At 40.2% G+C, this 14713-nt stretch overlaps 1 protein-coding gene across 2 annotated transcripts; it reads right to left on the bottom strand.

Moving 5' to 3' along the window:
- Positions 1–2939: 2939 nt before the first annotated feature.
- LOC139950492 (major facilitator superfamily domain-containing protein 8-like) lies at positions 2940–14711 on the bottom strand. 2 transcript variants are annotated; one of them, XM_071949198.1, is made up of 11 exons: positions 14334–14711; positions 12410–12595; positions 11465–11527; positions 10526–10725; positions 9289–9655; positions 7888–7961; positions 7134–7217; positions 6885–7017; positions 6376–6495; positions 5320–5450; positions 2940–4617 (listed from the first exon to the last, which is right to left on the bottom strand). In XM_071949198.1, exons 1-11 carry the CDS (start codon positions 14410–14412, stop codon positions 4474–4476), a joined length of 1581 nt encoding a protein of 526 aa, XP_071805299.1. In that variant the 5' UTR covers positions 14413–14711; the 3' UTR covers positions 2940–4473. The 2 variants fall into 2 exon arrangements, with proteins under 2 accessions (XP_071805299.1, XP_071805300.1); XM_071949199.1 differs by having other exon boundaries at positions 9505–9655.
- Positions 14712–14713: the final 2 nt, after the last annotated feature.

The following is a 14713-nucleotide window of genomic DNA, read 5'->3' as shown; positions in this document are numbered from 1 at the left end:
TACCGCAACGATATAATAGATGTTAAATTTGCATCGGGGATAAAGAATATTAATTTTGGTTTTTTTACCCATACACCGATGTGTGTTAGCACTGTATACTCAGTACTTTCCCGAGTCCTGTGAAAAAATATCACAGGCATGTTACTCGGGTGGGATTCGAACCCACGACCCTTGCAATTCTAGAGCAGTGTCTTACCAACTAGACTACCGAGGTTGCCCGGCAGCTAGAGGCAGTTCGAATCCTATGTTTTGGCAGCGGGTACCGCAACGATATAATAGATGTTAAATTTGCATCGGGGATAAAGAATATTAATTTTGGTTTTTTTTACCCATACACCGATGTGTGTTAGCACTGTATACTCAGTACTTTCCCGAGTCCTGTGAAAAAATATCACAGGCATGTTACTCGGGTGGGATTCGAACCCACGACCCTTGCAATTCTAGAGCAGTGTCTTACCAACTAGACTACCGAGGTTGCCCGGCAGCTAGAGGCAGTTCGAATCCTATGTTTTGGCAGCGGGTACCGCAACGATATAATAGATGTTAAATTTGCATCGGGGATAAAGAATATTAATTTTGGTTTTTTTACCCATACACCGATGTGTGTTAGCACTGTATACTCAGTACTTTCCCGAGTCCTGTGAAAAAATATCACAGGCATGTTACTCGGGTGGGATTCGAACCCACGACCCTTGCAATTCTAGAGCAGTGTCTTACCAACTAGACTACCGAGGTTGCCCGGCAGCTAGAGGCAGTTCGAATCCTATGTTTTGGCAGCGGGTACCGCAACGATATAATAGATGTTAAATTTGCATCGGGGATAAAGAATATTAATTTTGGTTTTTTTACCCATACACCGATGTGTGTTAGCACTGTATACTCAGTACTTTCCCGAGTCCTGTGAAAAAATATCACAGGCATGTTACTCGGGTGGGATTCGAACCCACGACCCTTGCAATTCTAGAGCAGTGTCTTACCAACTAGACTACCGAGGTTGCCCGGCAGCTAGAGGCAGTTCGAATCCTATGTTTTGGCAGCGGGTACCGCAACGATATAATAGATGTTAAATTTGCATCGGGGATAAAGAATATTAATTTTGGTTTTTTTACCCATACACCGATGTGTGTTAGCACTGTATACTCAGTACTTTCCCGAGTCCTGTGAAAAAATATCACAGGCATGTTACTCGGGTGGGATTCGAACCCACGACCCTTGCAATTCTAGAGCAGTGTCTTACCAACTAGACTACCGAGGTTGCCCGGCAGCTAGAGGCAGTTCGAATCCTATGTTTTGGCAGCGGGTACCGCAACGATATAATAGATGTTAAATTTGCATCGGGGATAAAGAATATTAATTTTGGTTTTTTTACCCATACACTGATGTGTGTTAGCACTGTATACTCAGTACTTTCCCGAGTCCTGTGAAAAAATATCACAGGCATGTTACTCGGGTGGGATTCGAACCCACGACCCTTGCAATTCTAGAGCAGTGTCTTACCAACTAGACTACCGAGGTTGCCCGGCAGCTAGAGGCAGTTCGAATCCTATGTTTTGGCAGCGGGTACCGCAACGATATAATAGATGTTAAATTTGCATCGGGGATAAAGAATATTAATTTTGGTTTTTTTTTTTACCCATACACCGATGTGTGTTAGCACTGTATACTCAGTACTTTCCCGAGTCCTGTGAAAAAATATTCTTTATCCCCGATGCAAATTTAACATCTATTATATCGTTGCGGTACCCGCTGCCAAAACATAGGATTCGAACTGCCTCTAGCTGCCGGGCAACCTCGGTAGTCTAGTTGGTAAGACACTGCTCTAGAATTGCAAGGGTCGTGGGTTCGAATCCCACCCGAGTAACATGCCTGTGATATTTTTTCACAGGACTCGGGAAAGTACTGAGTATACAGTGCTAACACACATCGGTGTATGGGTAAAAAAAACCAAAATTAATATTCTTCATTTGTTGTTTCGATTTTCATTTTAAACGTAGGGTCATAGATTGCTTTTTTGTCAGCGTAATTCTTGTTACTAGACAAAATTATAAGGAAAGATTCAATAAAAGTCGCATGTGAAAGTCTCAGCTGAATACAGTGTCTACTTGCTGAGAAAAACAGCAACAAATTGTCACAGCATTTTTACACGAATGCATTCACATTTAGCGAAGTGACAGCGGTACAGTAGCCTTTCGCGAACAGACGCCATCCCTCAGAAATCTTAGAAACGATTACCAGATTTTAAAAAAATTTGGGGGGTGGGGTGAAAAATTATCAAAACCAAATATCTTTGAAGGGAATCTTTTCTCAAAATTATTTATGCTATCAACAGCTGCAGTTTTTATGGTCTTTAATTTGTGGAGTGTTAACCAATCTATGACCCTACCTTTAAATACTTAGTTTAACATTGTTTAAGTTTTGGTAGTTTATAGTTATTTATATTTTATAGTTTGTACCATCAAATAGAGAACATTAAAACAAATGTTGTTGCCCGACTGCCATTTCAACAAAGTTACCAATTTATGCTTTAATTGCCAAAAAGTAGTTAATGAACCCACATTTTGACCCTTGTAGATTCTTTCCCAAAGGCTTTAAAAATATATAGCACATTTTACAACGTATATCAATGCGCTTTACATAAGTGCCCAGGGGTCGATTTCACAAAGAGTTAGGACTAGTCCTAACTTAGGAAGTGCCCTTTGCAAAATGAAAATGGCCTTGCCCTCTCAAAGATGAAATTCCAGGCCTGACACTATCAACCTCTACCCTCGCAGGTACCCATTTATACCCTGGGGTGAAGAGCAGCAATTGTAGCAGGCAGCTTGAACATGTGTCATGGCTGAGATACGAACCCACACCCGATGACTTAATCACCAAAATCTACGTAATATTGTCACTCATCAGGTCTAAGAAATCAACAGGTCTAAGAAATTGACGTTACATAAAAATGTGTACTTCTTTATTATTGTTACTATAATCAGTTCCAACATTTGAAGAAAGATTACTGTATTGGTAATGGATACAATCCGATACAAAATAAAGCAGTATTTAACTTGACAACTTTACAAACTTCAATTTTTCTTTGCCTGGTAGAGTCCGACATAGGACTGGAATGATTTGTACACTAAGCAATTACAAAAAATATCATGCATATTTAAAAAAAATATTTATTTAACAAATTTAAAACTTATTTCACACAATAAACCTTATGCATTTGATGTCATTTTAGTACAGGGCCCTCAACCAGAGATCAAAAGGAGGTTTTTCATTGGTCAATCCTGTGCATTGCGCATTTAAATCTGCGTGTTTCTATTGTTTCAGCATCGGTTTACCTCTAAGGTGGCAGCTGGATGACGTCAATGCATAAGGTCTATTTATTTATAATTTATAATAATAGAAAATAAGAACAATATTTTTAATGCACCATGTCTGTCCATAAATGTCACGGATGGGCTCGATTTCACAAAGATTTTATCTGAAAAGGTCTGGGAACTTTTTGTAGGGCACAAAACTAATCCACGGATCTTAACAAGTTTCTTGCCGAGGTGCTGAAGTTTTTGAGAAATGAGTAAAACCATGTCACATAAATAAATGTAAATGCATTTTTACATGCTAAAATAATGTTTTGCTCACTACAATGTACCCGCCTTCAGCTCGTATATTCTTTCCACGAATCTACACTTTCTCGTCCATTCTCCCTTACTTAACACACGATTTCCCGGATTGCAAGATGCAAATGTGGCAGCTTTGTGCTCCGATCAATCTAAGCTTTTAAGTGAAACTGGCTCGCTGGCTCCAAATCATCAAATCTGGTGCAGTAAGAATAATTTTGTGAGACGAAGCAGCCACTCCTTGAAATGGACACAAGGTGAATTGACAATTTAACCAAAATCATTTTAGGCGATTTGGTTTTCAGTAGATTTGTCCAGATGAAGAAACAAAATGTTGGATCCAAAACACAGAAGACAAAGTATTTACAGAGAGGCTTTGAGGTAAAATTCAGTTTTGTGACGCAATCTTTTCCAATTAAGTACAGTGAGTCCTCAAGAAAGTGGGAACAAATTACAATTCTCTAACCTCAAGTTAAAATGGTGTTGAAATGTAGTTTTATTTGTTCCCCAAACACAAAATTATGTTGACCTTTGTAACAGTGTGGCCATCTTGATTTTAGTCCATTCCAACTCATTGTAACCAAACTGAGGCTGGACGAAATAATAGTCTGGTGCCTTGTTTGCACAATGAATGTTAGCATTCCTTATTGTTATTAGACACATGGAACATGACCAAGATGGTGACAGCGTGGTTAATGTAAATTAAATCAGTTATTGATGGAAGTTTTCCAGCCATGTTACTCCTCGGAGGTTAGGACAAACTGACTACCCCTCATTTTTCATTTCACAAATTTCTCAGAACAACTGGCTTATCTTTTTTTCAGCAGAACGTACCCGCACAGCAAGTCTTGCACCCCACCTTCGATCAGGCGACTCCATAGTCTTTGACATCACCATTGAGCAATGGTTTGGTCTCTTCTTTCGAATCTTCTTTGCAGCTTGCTTGACTTGTCTCGGCTGCGACTTCTGAGTGTGGCCTAAGAAGTTTCCACGACATCAGCGACATCATCTGAAGAAGGTAATGTTCATTTTAGTTTGATGCAACATTGATGTATGACTAATGATTTGTTTGGTTAATACTGTGAAATATGTTATTGTATAACTCAGGTAATGAAACCTAGGATGCCTCCTAAGTGAACTTGATCAGTGTAGCTCGCAAGCCTGAGGAAACCTGTAAACAAGGGTGCTTGCTGTGTGAACCAGAAACGCCAGGGTTCAATTTCATGGAGCTTCTTAGGCGAAAAAATTGGTTAAGCACGAAAATAGCTTGCTTATTTTACACATGTTACTGACCTAAATTTCATGCCGTAATACATTGCTTGTGACTTGTATTCAGCTATTGTTTACTTGGCATAACAATTGAGTGGAGTCTTAGCCCGTGTTCTGATTTGACTAAGCATGGATTATTTTTGCTTTAACAGAATTTTGTGCTGAAGCAGCTCTTTGAAATTTGGCCCAGGGTTAACCACTACTCTTCCGTGCTGAGTGTTCTGGGTTCTTTTACAAGCATTACTAATCCAAGCACATAGGACCTATGGTTATTAATTTTTTGTCTGAAGGACAAAGCAGTTATGGTAACATATCTCGTTCAAGGACACTGTAGTGCCATGGCCGGGGCTCGAACCCACACTCTGCTGATTAGAAACACCAGAGCTTGAGTCCAGCGCTCTTAACCGCTGGGCAACAACGAAACGGTTGATATTTAACTTACCCAAACTAGGAGGAAAAGGGCCATCATGATTGCTAAAGTCTCAAATGGTATATTCTGCATGCCGCCCGCCCATAAAGGACCCATGATGGTCCCGATTCCACCAACGGCTCGGCGAACACCTTGGGCAAAACCTGTGAAGTACAAGTCAAACCCCATCACTATCAAGATTTGTAGGATTTTAAACTTTGTATGGTGGGAATATTACTAGGTAGGGTTTGCGGTAGCACCATGTGTAAATCTCCTTTTGAGTAGTGTTGGTTCTGAAGAGAACAACTCAACTTTTCGATCAGTATTCCCCAGAAGACGATTAGAGCATACTGAGTTGTCAACCCAAGGTTCTTTTCACAACCAACACTACTCCAAAGAGATTTACACTTGGTACACATGGTACAACCCAGGGCTGTATGCTTCGTTTTTGAAAGGGCAAGGGCACCAAGGCATATTTCTTTTTGGTAAAGGGCACCTTATGTGGAAATTGCAAATTTGTACTTGAGCATTTCAAGGGCACCAAGGCAATGACCAGGGGACACGGAGGCAATCGCCTTTGTTGCATCCGTGAATTATCAGGCCTGACAACCTATAACCTCATCAAATCATTGTTCCATTCTTACTGGTCCCAAGAAGTGACTTGTTTGTCAAAAATCTTAAAAATTTGGCAAATCATTTTTTGTTTTCACAAATTATATTCCGATTACTATTGACACTTCCAGCTGTTCTTGATTGGCGATGTTCATTTTGTTAACGTAGCTGCCAATATCGCAAGACGAATTACTGTCTACAATATAAATACTTTAGAAGAGATAGTATCACACAAACATCTGGCTCAAACTGATCCATGATTCTAGACTTGCCCAGTCCCTCAGAGTCAGCCTCCCTAATGGTTTAGGTTAAGCCCTCTACTGGTGACTAACAAAAATTAGCGCAGCCAATCAAAAATTTACCTGTTTCAGTCTGTGTATTTCCTTTACCAGATTTACTGACAAGTCACCACTAAAAATCTGCTTATTTTTTCCTTGTAGATTGAACTTTGACATGGGTCACAACCTTTGACCTTACCTTGCATTTCTGGAGGAGTGACCTTTGAGAAGAGTGATACGATGGAGATTACCAGAAACCCGAGCCCAGAAACCTGGATGATGAAAAGTATCGAAAACCACCACAGATTCTGGGACCTCCCTGCAAGGAAAAATCAGGTAGAATTCAAGTTTTTTAAATTCTATTTGAGAAAATAGAACTAGCTGTTGCGAACTGCTTACCAAACAAAAGGACCTATGGTATACATGCAAAAGAAATGCAAACAGAGGTGCCCCCCCCCCCCCCGTAAAAATAATTGTGCTTCTCTAAAATGTTACTTTATTTTCGGCACTGGAGGAAGATTATACAGAAAGTGAACACTTAAGTTCATTCTTGGAATAACGTCTGTAGCCTTACACAAAGGAATAAGGAGGTGTCAGAAACACTGAAATGAGTGGAGTTTCTTCGGAAGTTCCTGGGAAATTCCTGAGAAATTGGTCTAGTGTGAAAGGGCCTCGTAATTTTCAAGTAATCATCAAACAATATTTTACCTGGTGTTGCATGTGGATAGAAAATCATCAGCATAATGTAAGGTACTAACTCAAGTGTCACTGAAGCAAATAACATCGTCCGGTCGGAGATAAATTTACTGATGCATTTGATGACGATGAAGCTAGCAAGAAGCTGAAATTTAGAAAAAGAAACAAATCATGACTTATCATTTAAGGGATCAAAACAGATAAGTCGAAACAGTTATGATAAGTCGAATGAGAATTAAAATTTATACTTTGATTTCTTACCTCAAACCCAGCTACAGCAAACAAGATGCTGTTTTCAATTCCTCCAAAATCCAGAAGGTTTTTTGTCATAACTGTGACTGCAGTCTGCGAAGTTACAAAAAAAAAGGTTTTAAATACCTATTAGGATAGCAGTTCACTATAAAACCTAGAAAATATAAACATTGTGGTGTGTCATAACTGAGTAGTTAAGGGCACTGGTTAACTCAGAACAAAGCTTTGGTGTTTCTGATCAGCCGAGTGGGGTTTTCTTCTGTGTTTCTGGCAGAAATATAGGACTCCTATATTACACGTCTCATGTTTTGTGTAATGCACGTAAAAGATTCAAGTTACACTTATCACCAAGAGAAGGGGTTTTCTTCTGTGTTTGTGGTAGAAATATAGGACTCCTATATTACATGTCTCATATTTTGTGTAATGCACGTAAAAGATTCAAGTAAACACTTATCACTAAGAGAAGGGGTTTTCTTCTGTGTTTCTGGTAGAAATATAGGACTCCTATATTACATGTCTCATATTTTGTGTAATGCACGCAAAAGATTCAAGTAAACACTTATCACTAAGAGAAGGGATTTTCTTCTGTGTTTCTGGCAGAAATATAGGACTCCTATATTACATTTTGATAAGTGTTCCACCAATCAAATGTAAATGCGGTATTAATATCAAACTCTTTTTGCTTGGATCCATCGACCAATCAGAATAAGGGATACAAGTTTGCTTGAATAAATGAATAAATAATGTAGTAGGTCTACTTTACCTCTAAACATGTCTGATTGAACATGAAGACAAACTGCGCCGTCAACAAAACTAGCACCTCCTCTTTAAGAAAAACTGTCAATTAAAGGTAGCGAGAAAAATCCAGAAACATATTCCGTTGTTAATAAAAAATATCGACAGATGAAAAGTAGATGCCAGATTGTACAATCTAACCACATTTTGTTTAAACCAGGTAAGCTTAATTTTTTTTTTTTATCTTGACGACACACCACGTTGTCTTGAGAAATAGTTCATGCATGAATCGTTTCTCAGATTCAAATGTTCTTTGGGTGACAAAAATTCAATTAGCTTCCCAGGCCGACCCCGACCGATTTGCCCCCGGTATGTTCAAATAGCATTCCAGGGGCTCACCCGGGTCAGCTCCAAGTGCCCTGCTTGTGGAACGGGTCACTTGGGGCTAGCCTGTGGTGCATGACGTCACCACGAGAGGGTGAGTGATCGTTCGATTAGCTCTTGTCAGGGGCTCACCCGAGTGAGCACTGCGGGTCCACACAGCCAGGGAAGCTAATCGAACGCACCCAGTATGGAAACCCTATTGCTTCAAAGGGAATCCTTTCTCGAAATGGTTTATACTATCCACAGCTCCATTGCTTTTCACAAAGTAAGCTTTCTATAATTGTTTTGGAGAATTTTCCAATTTATGACCCATACCTTTAACAAGATGTTTATGGAAAAAAATGAGGAAAGAATCAACTGAAGGTATAATTCCCGGCATACCATGCAAGCAAGACCTTAGTTTGAAAGAAGAATTGAAAAACAAAGTGAATGGTCCCAAGTTATAACTACCTTGGTATAATGTAATAGAGCTGCTTAAACATAAAAAGTAGCTAAGCACAACAGAATTAAGTCCAAAAGAATAAGATTAAGAGCTAAAGTACCAGGTCACATGAACAATCTGTAACTGGTATCCTGATCATTTCTGCTAAGCTGAAACTTTTTAAGCAACATTTTCTGCTTTGCATTTGCATTTTGGCAAGTTGCACACTTCTGCTAATATAAAAAAAAAAAATCCAGCCTTTTTTACCTTCCTTGTTGCACCTTTTTCAAGAAGCCTTGTGGCCCAATATCATTATTAAGCTGTGTCGCATTAATGGAAAGTAATAAAAAGAAAGTTTTATGAGCTTATGCTCCATGCTAAAGAAATTTAAGCAGTCCTTTAAGCATCCCGGTTTCTAAAGGCCGAGTCACACTGCAGCGATAACGATAACGATAACTATCACGACGCAAAGGGAACGCATTCTATTGGTTGAATTGCTCCACGAAGGATTCGCACTCGTCATTCAACCAATAGAATGCGTTCTCTTTGCGTCGTGATCATTATCGTTATCCCTGCAGTGTGACTCAGCCTTAACAGTTTTATTAATAACGCTTTCTCATGTACCATCAAGCAGTGAAATCTTCTGAATCTTGTCGACGTTTCTTTCCCCGTAGCTGTCCTCGCTGCTGTCATTGTTGCATGTGTCCCGCTGGTAGACTTCCGCACGTCCGCTGTTCAACCGCGGCAAGCCGTTAGTAGCCGAGCTGTTAGCATTATCTAGCAGGTCACTCATGCCATCCGCATTGATTGAATACAGACTTTTTTCAAGGCTATCCTTACCGTCAACGATTGTGACGTTTCCGCTCGGGGGAGAAAGTGCGGAATTCTCCTCCGCGGCAAGAATGATATCTTGCTTGTCGAGAGGTGGTATGTCATAGAAAAGGAATAACACCACAAACTCGAGAACTACATACAAGATACACATAAGAATCTGTGGAGACAGTCAAGATTTGTTGGTGAGTTATTAATAATAATAAATAGTTCTAATATCTAGATTTTATATAGCGCATTTTCTTTATACAATATCGTATCAATCCGCTTTACATTTGTGCCCAGGGGTAGATTTCACGAAGAGCTAAGACTAGTCTTATCTCGAGTTAGTCCCAGGACTAGTCCTACATAATGTAAGTTAAGGCTAGTCCTAACTCTTTGTGAAATCAACCCCTAGTCATTGGGCCAATAACATTCCATTATCTTTCTCGGCTTCCCGACTGCAAGATGCAAAGGTCGGTTGCTCTGTGAATCCCACCTCAGACTGGAGCCTTGCGTGTTGTTTGGGTTTTCAATCCATACCCAATAGACCAATCCATTTGGCTCCGCCCACGACGCACGTTTGAGCAAGAACACGTGAGCCTCTCCAATGCCTTTCTGCACAACTGTGCCGCACGCGCCAAGCATACGCGCATGCATGTCGGACCTTATTTGTCGGACCTTCGTTGCGTTGTGATTGGTCAATACGCAATGGATTGGTCTATTGTGTTTGTTTCCCCCCTGTTGGGGTTTTCCCTTCCACATCTAAAATCTAACCAGGCCTGATACTTCACGGAGGCAACAGAGGCGATTGCCTACATGCCCCTGGTCATTGCCTTGGTGCCAGTGTTGCTTGGTGCCCTTAAAAAGCTCCAGTAGAAGTTTACAATTTCCTCATAGGGTGCCTGCCCTTTCTCAAAGAGTGTCTAACCATTTCTTCTTGTTCCCTATTCACCATCCCATTATTGGCATCTCCGCTGTTTGGTTGTGTAATAAAACGCTTTTTAAAAGATTCAAAACAAAACCAAAAACAGCGGTCCCCATGACTCACCCCTGGTCCGGAGAATTTGTTGACATGAAATGGCCCAATGTTGAAGTCCAAGCTGTTGAGGGGAAAATTAAGGGCGGGGCCAAGGAGGAGACCAATCTGCCTCGCCCCCGAGGCTGTAGAAAGGGCTGATGCCCGCCCCTTTTCAGTCGATGTTCTCGAAATTTGTGCAAAAATTGAGGAGCCGACACCAGCACCCACTCCTAAAAAGAAGAGATTTATTAACTGAAGTATTTGTTGTATATTAATCTCTACAATCGTAGGTTTTTCATTCCATCCTCCGATGATCAAGAAATATTCATCTGGTCTTGAGCTGAACTTTTTTCACTTGCCCCCAGAAAGTTTTAGTAGCCAAGATTTTGAACATGTATAGATGGATTGCAATACGGGTCATGACCGCCATCTTTGATGAAAAAGTGATGAAAAGTGCACGAGTGTACGCTGCCAATGATTAGCTCTTCACCTGTGCACAATTCATCAAAGGTGGCGGCCAATGATGTCTATTGCAATCCGTCTATTGTCTAGCCTTGATCAAGGCTGTTGACGTACTGTTCCCCGGCCCGGTTCGCTGCACACGCATGCAGTGCATACACAAATGTACATTACCATACATTGTACAGCAAGAACAGTATAGCGTAGTCGTGAGTACGGTCGTGTCTTTCTACTTTCAACATCGCACACGTGGCTCAAACAAGCTACTTAGGAAGTTCCCATGTACCGTAAGTGTACCGTATACAGATGGTACATGTACATGTACAGTACGTATGTGTACATACGCTGTACACATATTATATGCACTGTGTTATGTATGGGGGTGCGCTGGCGGAATTCAGTGATGGGAACTGGGATTTTGCAGATCGCGGCTGGCTGTAGCGCCTTGATCAAGGCTATCTATTGTCATAATTGTATCTTTCTGATGTATTAATCGTAGCAAGCAATTACCTGAAACTAGTCTACTTCCAAGCAGCATATATTTGGTGCCTCCAACAAAGTACAGAAAGTTGCCTGTCAAGAAAAACAAACCAGAACACATTCAAAAATAAAGAAAAAAACAACAATTTGTTTTTACTGCCTTGAAACTATTCAATAATCCTACTGTTTTTACCCATACACCGATGTGTGTTAGCACTGTAAACTCAGTACTTTCCCGAGTCCTGTGAACAAAGCACAGGCATGTTACTCGGGTGTGATTCGGACCCATGACCCTTACAATTCTAGAGCAGTGTCTTACCAACTAGACTACCGAGATTGCCCAGTAGCTAGAGGCAGTTTGAATCCTATGTTTTGGCAGCGGGTACCGCAATGATATATTATAGGCCCTAGATGTTAAATTTGCATCGGGGATAAATAATCCTACTGTTGTCATTTTGCAGCGATTTGATCAACCATGAATGATGAGAAGACCTGGCCTTCCACCAATGCAAGACACCAAAGGACTATCCTTGACATCACCAGCTTTGAGGTTACCCAAAGAACCAAGCCTGCCACTCGATACAACCTCCAAACTTGGGGTAGGTGCAGGGTGGGTCAATTTTGAAAAAAAAATCAAGATTTGTATACATTAATTTTTTTGAAATGGCAGGCCCGATACTTCACGGAGCCAATGAAGGCAATTACCTCCATGCCCCCTGGTCATTGGCTTGGTGTCCTTTAAAATGCTCCAGTAGAAATTTACAATTTCCTCACAGGGTGCCCTTTACCAAATAGAACACGACTTGGTGCCCTTGCCCTTTAAAAATTGAAACATACAGGCCTGGTAGTACAATCATTTCACAGGGTGTATAAATAAACTTAAATTTAAATACAAGAAAAAAAATGATATTTCTCCAGCTGAATACTAGCCATATCTCAACAAATTACCTTCTTAAAAAAGCCTTCCAAACTTACCTGCAATTTCAAACAAGTTGGCAAATAAAATGAGAATTTTTGTCCGGTGGAAGCGATCTTGAAAGAGGCCGTAGAGCGGGGATGTTAAGACACCGCTGAAGCTGAATGCAGCCATGACGATACCGAAAAAGGTAGCATCCCCATCGAGAGAACCCAGGTACTCGTTGAGTGTCGGCAAAACAACAGCTAAGGGGTAGAAATAACAAATACTCGGGTTTTAATAGGTGAAACTAAACAACAAATAAACAGGAGCAACTACCAAAGAAGGGTAGCCTTCCAATATCATATCTTTAAACTGTGTAAGTTTAGTATAAATCTTTGTTACAAAAAATTAGGGGAAATTCGATTCAAGTTTTCTAATCACGGGTTAAAATAACTGGTGCAAAAAAAAACCTTTTGGGAATGTACAGACTTATTTGATGTTTGATGATATCATGATTGTGCCAAATTTCACTCTCAAATTTCACACCATTTTAATGCGAGTTTTAGAGACCAGTAAATATTTTCCACAATTTTGATGAGGTCTCACATCACATTAGACTTCCACTCCCCCACTTGACCAAAGATCTCTTGTTGCTCAAAACTTTTATTGGACCAGAATTTGTTTAAATACTTTTTACAATACTTGACCCAAAATCTTTTTCTATTAGCCCTGGACCCACAGTTAAAATTTCTGTTCTCTTTTAAACAATGCATGGGAGGAGTGGGATCTTTTGACACATGGGGAATTGTGATGTAAATGTATGATGACTTTGTCACCCCAACCCTCCTATCAGCCAATTTTGCACATATTTTAACAGACCTCCATTCGTGTAGAGTATCTCGTCATCTTTCAAAGGTCAATAGAAAAACAACCAATTGATCTGTTTTATCTTAAGGGTTTTAGATAAATTGATGACACAACTGACCCGGACAGAACCATAAAGGTGGCCATGGGATAGATTAATAGATCAAATTAGTGACACTACATTGATAACACTTTTTTTCAGTTTGGAAATAAAATGATTAAATGATTTTGATTTAAAAAAAAAAAAGACAATGAACTGGATTGAGAATTGGTAGTTTTAACACAAAAACTAAATAGTTTCAATCTGAAAGCTCAGTGTAAATAATGTTCACACCAGTACTGCACCCAAGGGCTCTCCCCGATTTTCTAATCTGTAGGGCATTCTGACCCAAGGTACACTGAATTGAAACAAGGGCCCTGCAATGTTTTTTTTACTTGGTGTTTGTCTTTGAGTTTTATAAGCCCAACTGTGCAAACTGCAACAGGACAATTCTTCAGAAATGGTCTTATCTTTATAAGATCTTGTTTGTGTATCGGCCTGATACGCACCGTGCATGATGGCAAGAACCCTGGTACCAATTTTCCATTTGATCAATCCTTTCAAATTGGAGTGGAAATATCAGAATGTCAAACACAATGAGTGCTTCATAATATGGTTGGGTACACACACAAAAAAGACCAAGCAAGAACTTGGCCATTAATGGACCGATTTCAGTGATTTTTCACTTGTAATATGAAAGAAAGTTCAATTTAAAAAGTTTGCAATACTTGGTAAAGCAGTCAACACCACCTAACTTAGTAAAACTTTCAGATTTTTTTAAATGTTGCGTGTCATACTCATCGATGTCAACATTGCTGCTTTGCTTGATTTCCCTGTGTTTTGACTTTTGAACATTGTTTTGACTGGCAGTGGCAGAGGCAGTGGCAGTGGCAGTGGCACTTACTACTTCTAGAAACTATAAGACAGGGGAGTCTTATAGTTTCAGGCTCCCCTGCTCACAGGGGAGCCTTATAGTTTCTAGAAGTATGGCACTTAGTGACTTACTAACTTCCCAGAGTGCCCGGTTTTCCGGATTTACGAACGTTACAATGTCGTTTACAACTTACATAACAAAACAATAAACTCCCTGTACATACCATATTCTATTCCACCGAGTAAAAAGAAGATTGCTTGAGCCACATTCGTCAGCCGTTTTTTAGTCTTTAACTTCATCATGGCAACTGCAAGCTTACCACTCACCCCCCGGAATCCGGGAGATCTCCCCGCAGCAAAGAGATCACGAAAGTAAAATGCCGGCACCAAAACAAACAGGCTAACTAAATACACACTGTTTAGTAATTATATAAAAGTTTAAGTACGTCTCGTGGCTGGTGCTGCGCAGCAGCCGTATTTTGCATCAAGGGTACATACTACCATAACTTCAGCAGAGCATGCAAAGAGACCTTGATTTAACAATAAAGGTTACTCAATCGTAATACACCCGTGACAGCCTTCTCAACTGACGTGACGCCCCCCG

This window comes from Asterias amurensis, chromosome 18 (genome assembly GCF_032118995.1).
Source record: "Asterias amurensis chromosome 18, ASM3211899v1".
Classification (NCBI taxonomy): Eukaryota; Metazoa; Echinodermata; class Asteroidea; order Forcipulatida; family Asteriidae; genus Asterias; species Asterias amurensis.
Note: the sequence above shows the minus strand (reverse complement) of the source record. Positions and strands in the feature narration are given on the sequence as shown.

Bases quoted from the DNA above. Each gene is read 5' to 3' on its own strand.
- LOC139950492 (XM_071949198.1), bottom strand. From the start codon at position 14,412: ATGATGAAGTTAAAGACTAAAAAACGGCTGACGAATGTGGCTCAAGCA. The intron at 7,218-7,887 runs GTAAAGTAGACC...GTAACTTCGCAG, and splicing joins TCAATCAGACATGTTTAGAG to ACTGCAGTCACAGTTATGAC. The intron at 6,496-6,884 runs GTAAAATATTGT...TTTTCCTTGCAG, and splicing joins CTATCCACATGCAACACCAG to GGAGGTCCCAGAATCTGTGG.